General features: G+C 47.2%; 1 protein-coding gene across 1 annotated transcript in view; it reads right to left on the bottom strand.

Annotated features, from left to right (window-relative positions):
- Nucleotides 1–14,691, bottom strand: part of Notch2 (notch receptor 2) — a 135,316-nt gene that overhangs the window by 40,319 nt on the left and 80,306 nt on the right. Inside the window, exons 6-12 of the mRNA XM_051199130.1 lie at nucleotides 10,065–10,298; nucleotides 8,702–8,857; nucleotides 7,926–8,114; nucleotides 6,661–6,774; nucleotides 5,834–5,947; nucleotides 3,575–3,808; nucleotides 528–638 (exon numbers count right to left, since the gene is read on the bottom strand). Coding sequence (XP_051055087.1) covers nucleotides 528–638; nucleotides 3,575–3,808; nucleotides 5,834–5,947; nucleotides 6,661–6,774; nucleotides 7,926–8,114; nucleotides 8,702–8,857; nucleotides 10,065–10,298 — 1,152 coding nt within the window. The remainder of the gene's footprint in view (nucleotides 1–527; nucleotides 639–3,574; nucleotides 3,809–5,833; nucleotides 5,948–6,660; nucleotides 6,775–7,925; nucleotides 8,115–8,701; nucleotides 8,858–10,064; nucleotides 10,299–14,691) is intronic.

Here is a 14,691-nt window from a genome sequence, read left to right as displayed (position 1 = left end):
TCATACCTAAAGAAGAGTTACAGTTCAGTATTACTGCAGTATTATTTCAATTTACCTTCTTTCCACGGGTAAAAAGATCTTGCTTATTTTAGCCAAATTTGGGTAGTCTCCTCAAGTTATGCCCTCCCCAAACAGGCTCCCCAGAAGAGGCAAGACCCCAGGATAAGCAGTCAGCGTTTCCATGCACATTTACCTTGGATACAGCTCTACAGAAGGCACTGGCCACTGCCTGGAGGGAGACAAAGGTGGCTGTGGAGGCATTAACTCAAGCACAGTGACGCAAAGTTACAGTCTGCTAGGAGTTCTCAAGTATCGAGAAGCATGTGGACTGGAAATGCTAAAGGAAATTCTGTGTTTGCGTTTAGGAAAGGTCTGGAAACAGAAAAACTGGTTCAGAAGTAAAGAAGCAGATCGCCAACCTTTCAGAGACCCTGAGAAACAGGAGACAGGTGAAAAGATGATTTAGGGCCCCTTCCCCAACTCAATGGGGCTAAAGGAGACTCCCCTCCAAATGCAAGGAGCATTACCTGTGAATCCTGGGGAGCAGACACAGCTGTAGCGATTGATCCCATCCACACAGGCTCCGTGCAGACAAGGGTTGCTGGCACAGTCATCAAAATTGATTTCACAGTTAAGCCCTGTAAAGAGACCCAGAGAAAGGATTCTGTATTACCACAGGAATGCCAACACTTCCATCCATGGTGCTACGCGGTCAGAACTCTGAAGGGAATCCAGGCAGTCCTAACAGAACAAAGCAATGCTTCGCCAAGGACAGTTCACAGAATCCAGGACAGAGAAGCCAAGAGGACTGCACTACTCATACTCTGTTGCCATGGTAACGGTACAAAGGCAACATAGGTAAGACTGTCTGCAGCTCAGTCAGCAGGGCCCAACTGTATGTTCATATCTATACACCCAGAGCCAAACGAGCATGTGCCTGGTTCACCTAATAGCTTTCCTGGAAGGTAGAAATCTATCACTTTATAACTTGTCAACTCTCAGCCCTCAGACTGAGAAAGCATCATAGCCAGGAGGGGCAGCCATAACTTGAACTGTGAGCTCAAACAGGAACATTCTTCCCAGAAACCCATCTTAACTCAAACAAAGAAACCATTACACACAAATCAAGTCTCGTTATTCTTGAATATTTAGCAAATATTATGTGAATAAAATAAATCTATCATACTTAGTAAAATAGCTGGTAGTATTTTCCACCTAAAATAAAATTTGAGCTTTGAAATCAAATTTTAGAACTTTTATCTATCACCTCGAGCTTGATGGTTACTGTGGGCATAAAGATAAAAGTCCGGATGCAATTTGTGATGTTTGGCTCCTGGCCTGCTCCTCAGATGAGTGGGGGGGTTTGGCTATACTTACACGAGCTTGGTAGATATGAGTAACTAAATACAGAGATACAGCAATCATTTTTGTTGCCATGGTTATGCAATGATAATATAAGGCAATATTCATATTACGTTAGTTAACGTGCATCTAAGAAAGCTTTTGTGGGTACCATTGAATACCTTGCGGTATAAAAAGTCTAAAACTAAAAACTCATAGTAAGAATATAAACAGGTGAAACTTCTAGTCCATATGTCACCATGTTGATTCGCTCATAAGCTGCATTATCTGTAGGTGGATATTTATCAATAGTTAAAAGTAGTTATCAATAAACACCACCTATGTGCTAGTTCCAGAATACCATCTAGCCTTCCTGTGTTGATGAGGTTAACCTCACTAACCATGAATGAGACACTGGCTTCCATATTCCCGTACACAAGGGGATCCCTCTAGCCTTCAGTTCCATGAAACCCCCACATGCCAATGCAGCTCTAGTCCCTGGGCTCATGGTTCACTTGAGCTGAAATGACACCAGATCAAGCTGGGCCACAAGCACCCACACTGACACACTTGCCCTCTGAGGCGCAGGCCTGAAGCTGCCCTGCTTCTGTAGTCCTCTCCCAAGGCCTGCGACTCCACTGTTTCTTGTAGCCTATAAGAGGCTTCTATGCAGTTGCTAAACTGCTTGGCTGTTTGTTTCTTCCTTAATGATTCTTTATGCTAGATCAAACCTTTTTGGGTTACTTGAAACCCGAGGAAACTAAGCACTTCAACAGTTTATCATCATAAAAGCACAGATGCAAAAGGTTCTGAAAGTGACTCGGAGTCTATCTCCCTTTAAGCATCCAGACAGTGAAAACCACAGGAATGGTAAGCAAGCTATGGTGAGCCATCCCAAACGTCAAACTACCAACAGGGACTGCATGACACCTGGATCAGAAATTCCTACTCGATGATGATGAGTCTAGCAACAACGTCTCCTAAATGAACTTTCCAGCCAGGTCCCCGGCACATGCCAGCTCCTTTCCACTAACTACAGACCAGCAACTCTGTATGCTGCAGCTCTTTGCTCTGTTTCTTCCAACAGCTACAGCAATGGGTCTGGCCTTCTTCCTCTACATGCTGCCTGATGCAGACCATGAATATCAACTTCTTGCCTCGGTCCCCAAGGGAAAGTCTACCTGCTACACTCTGGAACAAGGATGTAATCCCAGAGGAAAATAAGTTCTTGCCAACCCACCACTCGCCAGGTTTCCAGGAATGTTTGTTACAATGGGGAAGACGGCAAGTCTAAAACAGCCCCTCCATTCTAAAGGCATCCATTCAACTGCTTGTAAATCTCTCACATTTCTTTCGTACTGCAATTTCTCATGTCTGGGGACCAGCCCGGAAGCAAATTGCTTTTGGAAGCTTTCACAAAGCTCCATTCAGCCCTTTGAGGGAGTTATCTAAATGTGGGGAGGGGGCCCACATTCTCAGCTGTGAAGGCATGGGATGTTTTTCGTATGCTTGAGCAATTCAAAAAAGACTTTGTTTTCAAACTTGGCATGTGTGAGGCCCTGGATGTAGACCAGGGCCTTTGACAAGTTTGAAGAAATGGATTTGAAGGAACACAATAAAATCAGGGCAGTTACCCATTCCCCTACCTCTGCCCCCTCCATAGGCCAACTTCCTTAAGTCCAGGATGACTCCCCAACAAATCACCCTGTGTATTGGCAGGTTCCCTGCTCAAAAAGGCTCACAGTGGTTAATCTTCCACTAATACATTTTCCTTTGATCCTGAACACAGTATTTCTCTGTCTGCTGTGCCTGTGATCATTCCCCTAACAGGTAAAATGGAATTCAGGGAAACCTGTGAGAAAACACTGCTGCCTGACAAAATGACTCCAAAACTTCTGCTGAGAGAGAGCTGGCCCTCATCTAGCAAGGAGACCCCCTCCAGGTTCAAGTGGCCACCCAGGAGTCCTGGAAATAAAGCTGGCACCTTGGCACCTTTGCAACCACCAAGGTATGAGGCTAAGTGTTTCCTTCCCTTAATGTTGCCTAAAATGCCCAGGGCCCCACCAGACACAGACCTGGAAAAAAGCTGACACATCAGACTGGCAATGCCAGAAAAAAAGAGCTGGAGAGTAGAGGGAGGGACGGAGGGAGGGAGGGAGGGAGGGAGGGAGGGAGGGAGGGAGGGAGGGAGGGAAGGAGAGATGGAGGAAGGGAGAGAGAGGGGCCATCCTACCTGATGTACCCGGTTGGCAGTTGCACTGGTAACCATTCACCAGGTCAATGCAGCGCCCATCGTTCAAGCAAGGGCTGCTGTAACACTCGTCAATTTGGTCACTGCAGATGGCCCCCATGTACCCAGGGTTGCAGATGCAGGTATAGGAATCAATCCCATCCTGGCACTGGCCATGGTGGCAAGGATCTGGGTCACAGTTGTCGATGTTCTCCTCACACAACACACCAGTGAAACCTGCAGAAGGAGCTTTACTGAGGGGTGTTCGAAACCAGGAAGCATGCTGTGTCTATACCCAAAGGCATCTTGTCCATTTACCCTGCACACCCAACATCTGCAACCTTTTCCACAGCTGGCCTCGGGCAGTGGCAATTGCTTGTCACCCTGTACACCCCACATCTGCAACCATTTCCACAGCTGGCCTCGGGCAGTGGCAATTGCTTGTCTGGTTTAGAATTCACGGTTGGGGACCCCACACTCAAAGATTCTTAGTGGAGTTTGTAGAACTGAAATGCCCCATGCCTGAGCCAGGGTCTACTGCTGTCTTCCCAGCCGCACTGGCCCTGGGCTGCAGAGGAAAGAGCTCTCTCTACACATCCTCCTTATGTCTGAGCATCTTTCCTCCCAACACACAGGTGCTGGCCATGGTTTCTTTCCACGTATTCTGTCTTCCAGTTCTGACTCTGGAGGACAGAAATGAAGTCTCACAGCCTCCCCCACCCCAGTGCTATGCTACTAGTTTCCAAATAAATAGTCATTAAATAAAGGAAGTGACCCACTTGTGATCATTTGAAAGACAATGAGGTAAGATCTCTCACAACTGAGCTATCACTAGATCCATGTCCCTCCCTCTTCCTAAGGGCTCCAGGACATCTCGCCTCCCTTTTATTTTTAATTTTATTCTTAACTTATTATTTTCAATTGAGTGCTGTGGACACGTACATTCCACAACACTTACATGGAGTTAAGGAGACAACTGTTTGGGGTCAGTTCTCTCCTCACTCCATGGGGTCTGGGAGCCAAATTCACCTTTTCAGGTTTGTAGGGCAAGTGCCTTTACCCACTTAGCCATCTCACCAAGCCCTCTTGTCCCTTTTAAACAGGAGACCTAGGGCTTAATCTCCCTTCTATGAAGTCACACTCCACAGATGGTGGCTGGTGAGGACAAAGGCAGGAATGCCTCCAGCAAAAGGCAATGGTTTCTAAGAAGAAATGCAGCTCAGTAGAGTGCCCTCACCCACAACAGAAGCATCAGCGCTCTGCAAGACTGTGGGGGCGAGTTCTGCTTTTCTGAGATCTGAGGGAAACCATATGCACAAGACCTACATGCTAAGAATCTGTCTTCTAACTCACATGTGACTTTACTCACGGCTGTTGATTTCTTTCTTGAGTGCTTGCCTGCCTGTATGTATGCATGTGCACAGCACGCGTGCATGCATGTGTCTGATGCCCACAGAGGCCAGAAGAGGGTAGGCACCACATCCCCTGAAACTTGAGTTACATGTGGTTGTGAGCTGCAGACCCCCAGGCCCTCTGCAGGAACAGCAAGTGTTTTCAACCACTGAGTCTTCTCTCTGGCTGCTAGTCATGAATTCTGGCTTAAATAGAGAAAAAAACTAAGTTTCCTCTTCTAGCAATTTCTAGACCTTCTTTCTCCACATTGATGTACACTTCCATACAGCAAGTGTGATGTGGCCATTTGATTTAATGAAATCCACTCGCAAGCAAGAAATATGGCCCAAGACCCAGAAATGTACATCTGCTTGACCAAATGTTCTTGGAATATAGAATCAAATCATGAGTTGGTTTGAACTGTCCCAGAGAGAGCTCTCTGTTGTCAGTGTCACAACCAATTCTCAAGGACGCCTGTATTCTAGATGCAGAAGGCCTTTGCACTGCATAAAGGCCTAGCTCAGGAGACAAGAGCCACGCCTTGCAGAGAGCATCAATGAGGGGCAGCTGTTTTTTAGAATTCTCCTTTTCCCAAGGAGTCAGTGAAACCCTACCGCTGCCCATCTCCTTCCCACAAACACACAGACACCAGCTGGATGTGTGGGCAGAACCTCTGCCATGGTGAAAATGAGGCAGGTGTTACAGGTGGGTACTGCAAGGGCAGCAGGAGGTCTGCAGCAAAAGCTCCCTCCAGCGTGAGCCACTCCTTGGCTGTTAGAGTGAAACCCCTTTATGCTCTAACAATGAACAGCTAGTGGAAGACAGTCACAGAGCGACCTCCCAAGGGACGGACAGTGAGCTGATGCTTACCTGTGGCACACTGGCATTCGTAGCCATTTGGATGATCGATGCACTTGGCCCCATTCAGACACGGGGTACTAGAGCAATCGTCAATGTCAATCTGGCACACTGGCCCCGTGAAACCTTGAAGAGGCACAAAAGTGACACACATCAAAGACTCAACCATCTTCCTTTAGGGAAAGGGTGGGTTATATCGCTAGCAGAGCATACGCCACTGGGTCACCAGGCAGATGACTGTGCCTGGCATGTGACTAATGCCCGGGTTCCCACCGTTGCTGCTTCAGAGCACAGAAATCATCTCCAGAAGCAAGAGGAGCTGGGACACTATGGAAAGACGGAGTCTCAAACTAGTCACCATATCCCCAGACTAAAAGGCTCTTGGCTATGAAAGAGGAAGTGGGAAAGCCACCGTCCATGTCAGTCAGCTGGCATGCCTTCAGCATCAGCAGAGGCAGAAGACCTTGGAAAAAATTTCATGTATGTTGCCTGCCTGGACTTGACAGGATAAAATGTCTTGGGATTTAGGAATATGACTCACAAGGGGAAAAAAAAAATCACACCCCGTGCTTCTGTGAGGTGTGAGTGCTCTGAAAATTTCGACACAGACAGGGAGGTCAGGGGCCATTCCAGAACAGACTTGGACTTCAGGCTACAAAAGACTTGGAAGACATACTGGCTACAACAGTTCCCCACCTCGGCACACACAACGTCTCCCCCAAGTACTCACTTTAATGATTTCCTCCTGCACAGCCCACACACATTCCCTCTCTCCCCCTTCCTGGGGTCAGCTGGCTTGTTGCTTTGGAAGGACACAGGGGCAGGTGGTGGGCACTTACCAGGGGGACACAGACACTGGAAGCGGTTGACTTTGTCCACACACTGTCCGTTGTTCACACACGGGTTGCTCTGGCATTCGTTCACCTCCAGTTCACAATGCACACCTTTGAAACCTGCACAAATGGACCACACACGTGCTTCAGACAGAAATAAAGGGGCATTCCGGCCAAGAAAGCACAAATGCGCAGGCTACAGCCCCCAGAGCACAAGCACTTCTCCAAAGACAAAGGGACTTTGCTATGATTAAAAAAAAAAAAAAAAAAAAAAAAAAGCCCCTGCAGTCAGCAAAGAGGACACACTGTAAGGCGTCCTTGGCAATGTGAAGAAAGGGCAAGGATGTCAGGGAATGGATGTGAAATGGCCCTCGCAGGCTCGTCTGTTTGAACACCTGGTCCCCAGCTGCTGCTGTTTAAGGAGGCTATGAAACCTCTGGGACATGGGACATGGTAGACTAGCAATGGGACTTTAAGACAACAGCTTAGCTTTGCTGCTGGTCCTGTTATCTATCTCTGCTTCCCAATCCAACAAAACATGAGCAGCCAGCACCACACGCCCTCCCACGTCGTCCTCACTGATTCTGCCAGGGATGTCATCATAGTGACAAGTGATAATGCAAGCGTTACGCCCAGGACACCAGTGAGACAGCATACAAAGACTCTGCACATCCTGTGACCTATTTCTAGTTTCTGGACACCCCGCCACCACCACATTCTCTTCCTAAAGGCCAGCTGAACTGGGGTTCTTGGGGTGCAGGTCAGGATTAGGAGGGTCTCCTTCCCGAGGCTAGAGTGCTGGCATCCCTTACTAGACAGAGCAGCTGGCCTCGGCCACCACTTCATCCTATCTGTCCTGAGGAGTCACGAATACACCTGCAGAAGAACCCCAGGACACAACTAAGCTAGTGTCTCGTTCTGAGTAAGAGACAAGTGCCTGAATAACTGTGGCTAAAGTCTAATTCTGTGAGTGAAATGCGTGCAATGGTGTATGTCATCTATCAGAGGACCAGGAAACTTGCTGATTAGAGGATTCTAGTGGGAAATGGCCTCTGAGGGTTTCCAGTGTGTGAAACTGGACTTTGCCATGGTGGTCTTGTTTGATCTGGTCTGCTTTGCTCTAACTACCCCAGTAGCCTCTTGCTCTGAAATTAAAGGGCTTGCACAGCAGTCCTGACCCAACTCTGCTCCACCAGCATCGGGAGTCACACACATGCTGCACAGAATCACTGAGTACCCTGTGGGCACGGTCAGCGGCTGGCCCTATTTACCTGGCATGCACAGACAGGTGAAGCCTCCGATCTTATCCAGGCAGGTGGCATCGTTCTGGCAGGGGTCTGAATGACACTCGTTGATGTCCATCTCACAGCGAGGCCCTGCGTAGCCTTTCAGACACTCGCAGTGGAAGGCGCCATCAGTATTCACACACTTCCCTGCATGCTCACAAGGATTGCTGTTGGCTGTAATACATAAGAACCAGTTACCAGGACCAAGCACTTGCCAGAGTTTCCAGCAGAGAACAGTCTGGAAGTTACAACACTTTTAGCAAGATCACTATTTTCAGTTTATTCATTAATTTGTAAAAATAAGTTACTAGAGTGATCTCAAATATCAAATTGTGTGATATTCTTTTCCTTTTAAATCTCTTATCAGGGCAGGACTTTTGTTTGTTTGTTTGTTTTGTGCATGTATGTGTATATGAGGCCAGAAGATGAGGTCATAGCCCCCAAAGCTGGAGTTGCAGGCAATTGTGAGCTGCCTGATGTGGATGCTGGGAATTGAACTTGGATCCTCTACAAACTCAGTACACGATTAATAGTGGGGTCATCACTGCAGCCCAGGAGACTCTACAAGAATCAAGTCTAGATCTACCCTATTGTTCAATTCCCAGAAAAGGATTTATGGTCATACAGGAAAGGTTGGTTGTAAACTACGTGCATGGAATAGGAAAAATCAAGGTTTGGGTGTAATAGTGCCTAAAGTACAATGTATTCCCACTGAAACACTAACTGAGCGGACAAGCCCAGAAAAGATGCTAGACACTCACCCATGGCACACTCGTCTACATCTTCTGTGCAGTCGGCCCCCTTGTAGCCCTGTGGGCAGGTACAAATATACTGCCCATTCAGGGGGTTGGTATCACACAGCGCCCCCTTGTGGCAAGGGTTACTAATGCAGGCATCATCCAGATGACACAAGAGACCTGTCTCAGGACGGGGCACAGAGAAGACACAAGCAAAAATCTCTCTTAGAGAAAATCTTTTTCTTCATCAAAAGCAGAAAAACTAAATTCTTCACATCATGGTCTGGGGGGGGCAATATTCCCTTCATCTGCTCCTACATTAGGGACATGCACAGCCCTCAGCTGTTACAGACAACCTGGGCTCAGACCAGAGCTCTCTGCTACAGCAATCCTCCAGGGCAAGGCATGTACAGGCATTAGAGGAGGAACACAGGAAAACAGAGATATCCTGTGGAGAGGAGCAGAAGTGGCAAAAAAAAAAAAAAAAAAAAAAAAAAAAGCAGATGTCCAGTTAAATTCGAATTTCTGATAAACATAAAAATGTCCATGAAAGTGTGTGTCAGATTTAAATTTCTAATAAACACAAAAAAGTTCATGGATGTATGTGTCAAATATTCCATGCTTCCTGTGTTTTATCCGGCATCCTCTTTCTCCAATGTCACGTGACTTAATGTCCCCAGGCTAACTGGCATCTTACTAATCTTACTAGCCTCGGAAGTGAACCTCGTCTGTCTACTCTATGGCACCCAGCTAGTCATGCCAGCATTCCTGGATCAGGGGCTGGGGGGGGGGCATCTGCCAAGTGCCCAGATGTGTGGAAGGGAGGAGTCAATACTACTAGGCTTCCTGTTCTGCAAGGTTCTGGTGGGAACTGGAGTTTCCAGTCTACAACCGGCCAAGGCTTCTTCCACAAAGCTCGAGGTGTGGCTCTGGGAAAGGCCGGGCTGCAAGTTTCTTGTCTGACTGGCGATTTTCTTGATTTTCTTCTGAGTCTGCCTCCACAGTGCTCTGCTATTTCATTCCCAAAGCTAGAAGCTGTCTAGAAAACAAGGTTAACCCTGCAGTCTGAAGAGTACTTCCTGTAGAGACTCTTCGGAGGCACGGAGGTGGAAAAAGCTCTCCTCAGTAAATGGGTATTTTTTTTCTTAAAGTGACTCAGTGAGTCCATGGACTAGCCATCTGCTCTGGGTTCCTAGGGTGCTTTGCAGGCCAAGGTCCTGGAGGTGACTGTCTGAGGAAGACTCACTAGCAGACTGCGTTACAGAATGGTCCCCCTCAGACTGCAGCAAACAGGACACAGGTGCCACATAGACAAGAAGGCCCGAGCCGGGGTGCTCACAGCCTCCTCCTGTAAGGTTCTCCAGCTCTGTCATTGTGCTGGCCTTACCTGCCTTTCCCTCAGGACACAAGCAGGAGAAGGAGGCCACGCGGTCGATGCAGGTGGAGCCTGGAGTGCAGGAAGCGAAGGCGCAGTCATCAATGTTCTCGCTGCAGTCATCTCCACTCCAGCCATTCACACACACGCAGCCATAGCCTCCATTGCGGTTGGTGCAGGTGCCTCCGTTCTGACAGGCATTGGGCTGCAACAGGCACTCGTCCACATCTTCTGTGCAGAACTGCCCTTTGGGGGCAAGAATGCTGGGTTAGGACCCTTATGTCATAAAAGATTTGTGCCATACCAGCCCCTGCATGACTTGCCTGAAGCTGATCCAAGTGGTACCCATAATAGTCCGTGTCCTCTTACAGATGTTAAAGTGACCTTGAGCTATCCAAATGACACTTATCAGGAAAAAAATAAATAGCCTTTCTAGAAGCTCTGACAAGATTAAAATTTGGCCAGCTGGCCAAATAAAAGACAAACTCTTTAGGTCTCTTGACTTAGCTAAATTGTTGGGCCAAGAAATGAAGAATCCTGAGCTGGCAAAGACAGCAAAGCAATAAAGAACACTGGCTGTGGCTGGACCACACAGCACCACACAGAAGCATCACGACCATTTCTAACTCCAGATCCAGGGGATCTGATGCTTTCTTCTGGCCTCTGGAGGGCTTCCATGTGCTTCACAGACATACATACATGCAAAATGCCTATACACATACAAACAAACATTTTAAGAATAAAACAGTCAAAGAAGAAAGGAGAGAAAAGTGTAAATGAAGAAGGGGCATAATGAGAACATGAAAAGGAGCGCTACACCAAAGTACAGGGGCTTTTGTTCTCTGTCTCCATGGTGTCCATGTCAATACCCTGGCTGTGACACTGTGCAGTAATCTAAAATGATGTTTCCTCCATAAGACACTTGGTAAAGGCTCCTGGATATCTCTCATTCATTCTCATAACATGTATGAATCCACAGTTATCTCAAAATAGAGACAAATATATCTCAAAATATCGTGTGCGTGTGTGCGTGCGCGTGTGAGTGTACAGTAATTTTTTTTAAAGTTAGGATAAGCAAGGACACAGGGAAAAGCTTTAAAACAAACAGCCCCAGGAAAGCGTAGATGTGAAAGGCAAATCTAAGATCAATGAGGATGGAGCAAAGTGTTTCAGCCTGAAGGAAGAGTAGTGAGCAAAGTAGTGAATGAGCGACGGTTAAGGAAGAGAGGGAAGGAGGAAATGATGAAGGAAGGCAGGGAAAAGTGGCAGGGTCAGCCAGGCAGTGGTGGCGCAGGCCATTAATCCCAGCACTCTGGAGGCAGAGGCAGGTGGCTCTCTATGAGTTAGAGGCCAGCCTGGTCTGGAGAGGGAGTTCCAGAACAGCCAGGGCTGCACAGAGAACTCTGTCTGGAAAAACCAAAAGAAGGAAAAAAGGAAGGGGTAGAGGATGGAGAGAGGAGGAGGGAAGGAGAGAGGCAGCAAGATGGAAGGTGAGCAGAATGAAGGGAAGGAGAAGGCCGGTGTAAAGGAGAGAATGAAAGGGCGCAGTGAAGGAGGCAGAGTGGCAAACATCCACCCCAGGACAGATGATATCATTCATTACAAAACATTCGCTCCCTTATGCTGCGAGCAAAAGCACTACTTCAAAGAATGACAGCTGTGTTATTAGGATTCAGGCGGGGCTGAGAAATAAACACACGAACAAGAAGTAGGTAGAGAGCTGTTGTAAACTGGGTAATTGCCGAGTCTAGTTATGCTCACACTGAGTCCGACAGCTGGGCTGCCCCTGAACCACGAGGACTTGTGGAATGCAAGCATGTTCCATGTCATCGTTCTTTAGTGAGGCCCTGAGATAAATCTGGGTATGAGACACTGTATATTTAAAAATATTTCACATACATTTCTTATGTACTGTTATAAGAAAGAGTGGGTTTAAAAAAAAAAGAAAAAAGAAAAAGAAAAAGTAGGTAAAATAATATTTCCTTGGAAAAGAAACCTGACACTCCTGGGAAACTATACTAATAGCCAGCTTGTCTACAATGAAGCAGACATTGTTAGCTGTCACAAAACTGTGCCGTTTGTGCACAATTTTGGAGCAACAGACTTGCAACAGACTTAGAGAGGCCACTGTGCCTGCAGGAGAAGTGAGGCTGCAATTGGTCCATATTGCTCTGAACTTAACAGACCTGTGGCGTGAGCCAATCTTGCAAAGAAGTATTTCTGCATGCTGCATCTTTCCAAGTGCACAGGCACAAGAGGTGGGGAGAAGAGGGCTGAGGGGGAGCGGGAGGAGGTGAAGACCAAGGCTATGAATCACTGCACTGGATCAGAGGAAACCTTACAGCTGCAAAGCACTGCCTGAAATGGAAATGTGCTCAAGGGGTGGGCAGTCCATGCTTCCGGCATGGACTGTATCTGCATATCCATTCGATATGCTTGTTAGACGTGAGATCTGCACATCTAAGGGCACACCAGCTTAGAAATGACTTTCTGCCAACAAGACCATTTTTCTCTAAGGTTCTAGAAGAAGAGCCTCCAGCTCATTTAGTTTCTTCTCCTCCTTCACACAGTTCTGTCACCGAACTATATGATTAAAGACGTGGGAAGCAGTAGCTGGAATGGTTACTGCAACCCCTTGTGCTGAAATTTCCAAAGGAATGTCTCCTAGGACACTATGCTTCATGTTTCCACCCACTTTGAACAGGAGAAAAACCAGGCAGAATCTACCATGAGGAGAAGTAAGGCTCTGCTGGGAAAGAGGCTTCCCAGGTCCCTGAGTACTGTCACCAAAACCTCTATTAGGCTAACTCCAGAACTGATACCCCACCCCCAGCACTTTTTTTTTTAAGGGGGGAAGCAGTACTAAAGATTGAACCCAGGACCTGGCACATGCTAAACAAATGTTCTACCACTCAGCTACATCCCCAGCCCCTAATTCTCCTTAATGCAGCAGCTCTTAAAGTCCAGCATGAAGGCCCAGCTGCCCAAGATGAAGAGCACTATAGTGAAAGCAGCATGGCAGGTCATGAGAGATCGGGACGGGGAAACTGACAGCACTCAAGGGAGCTCTGGGTGTATTCTCTGTGGTCATTTGGCCTTTCCCACTTCCCATAGCAAGAAAGTGCTTGCCTGTGTGGGAGGGAGGATGCTTACTTCAGAAGACAGCAAAGGATGCAATGCCCTCTCCTGCTGGTTTAGAAGGGCTGGAGATGGTTTGATGCTTTAAATTTGCATGTGAATTCTGACCTGGTGTAACAGGCACAGGACAGTTAGGGGAAGACAGGTTCAACACGGGAGGTTAATCACCAATGTATCCAAGTGACATTTAGCAGGAAGAGGAAGAGCACTAAGTTATGAGCTGCCCAGCAAATAAAAGTGTGCAGTGCAAAGGGAGACTTGTTCCTCACCAAGCCACTAAAGCAGCCGTGGAGGCCAGTCCTGGCAACACTGTCACCTGGGTCAGCACACCACGCTGTGAGCTCCCCAAACACACTGCACAGAGTTCAGCGAAGCAAGCCTTCCGAGGACAATCACCTCCTGGTGATCCCCACTTGGAAAGCTGCAGACTGCTATCATTTAACCTTGGGACCAAAGCAATGGGCTAGTCAGGGCCTTTCCACCTCCCCCAGGAAAAAGGAAAAGAGAATGGCTTGTCTTTGCAAGCCATCTTCTCTAAAACCACGAGGGGCCCAAATTAGTCTGGTCTGGGATATCACACTCACCAGACCGTGGATACTTCAGGCACAAACACCTTACCCTGCCTCTCTACTCATAGTCTATACCTGTAATGTCATCTTCCCTAGAATCCTTGACTGCCTAAACAAACTTTGTTTTCCCTACTAACCCTGCAAGGCACTCACTACAGGTCAGATTTTACACACAATCAGATTATTTGTTTATATTTCTCACTACTGTTTATTTCAGGGCTATAAACTTCATACAGAATTGATGGCAGCCATCTACCTCATAGCTAAATCCCCACATCTTAGCACAATGCCAAACCATGAATACCCAGGAATTCTCAGTATTTACTTATTAAATAATGCTTGTATTTTTCTGTCTTCTCTTATTAAAAAAAGAACCTTACTTTTCCAACAGCAACAGAGGGTGTCTCTATTCTGTTCATCCCCCAGAGTCTCCTAATTCCCTTATCTACATCCACCAGTCGGCTCAGCCACTCCTCATCCCAGGCCCTTATCCTATCTGCTAAACTACATCTCACTGTCACACCAAGTTCTCCTTGCCTCTATCCTAACCCCTCACTCTATCCACGAGCAATCTATGTTGTGGTGACAATTTCCTTCTTAACTGAAGCGTACCCATCCCTAAAGACATCTTCCAAGACAGCGCTCCCCAGTGGAGCTCCTGCAGTCCTCCAATCTCTCAACTTTGACTCCAGGACTGACCTCATATAATAGTAAATCATTTCTAGGTGCCAGACGGCTTTGTAAGTTCTCCCTATTTATTGTCGAACATCATATTTACAAGTGAAGGGCTCAATTTTGCAGAAGTTCTCAAACCTAGGCCATAGTGGAAAAGGCAACAAAGAATCCGGAGGGAGGGGGGAGGGATGACACCAGGAACAACATTTATTCATTGCCACAACACACATAGAGACACACATACACAGACAGTCAGA

Source organism: Phodopus roborovskii, unplaced genomic scaffold (assembly GCF_943737965.1).
Source record: "Phodopus roborovskii unplaced genomic scaffold, PHOROB, whole genome shotgun sequence".
NCBI classification, from domain to species: Eukaryota; Metazoa; Chordata; class Mammalia; order Rodentia; family Cricetidae; genus Phodopus; species Phodopus roborovskii.
This window is presented reverse-complemented; position numbering and strand designations above follow the sequence as displayed.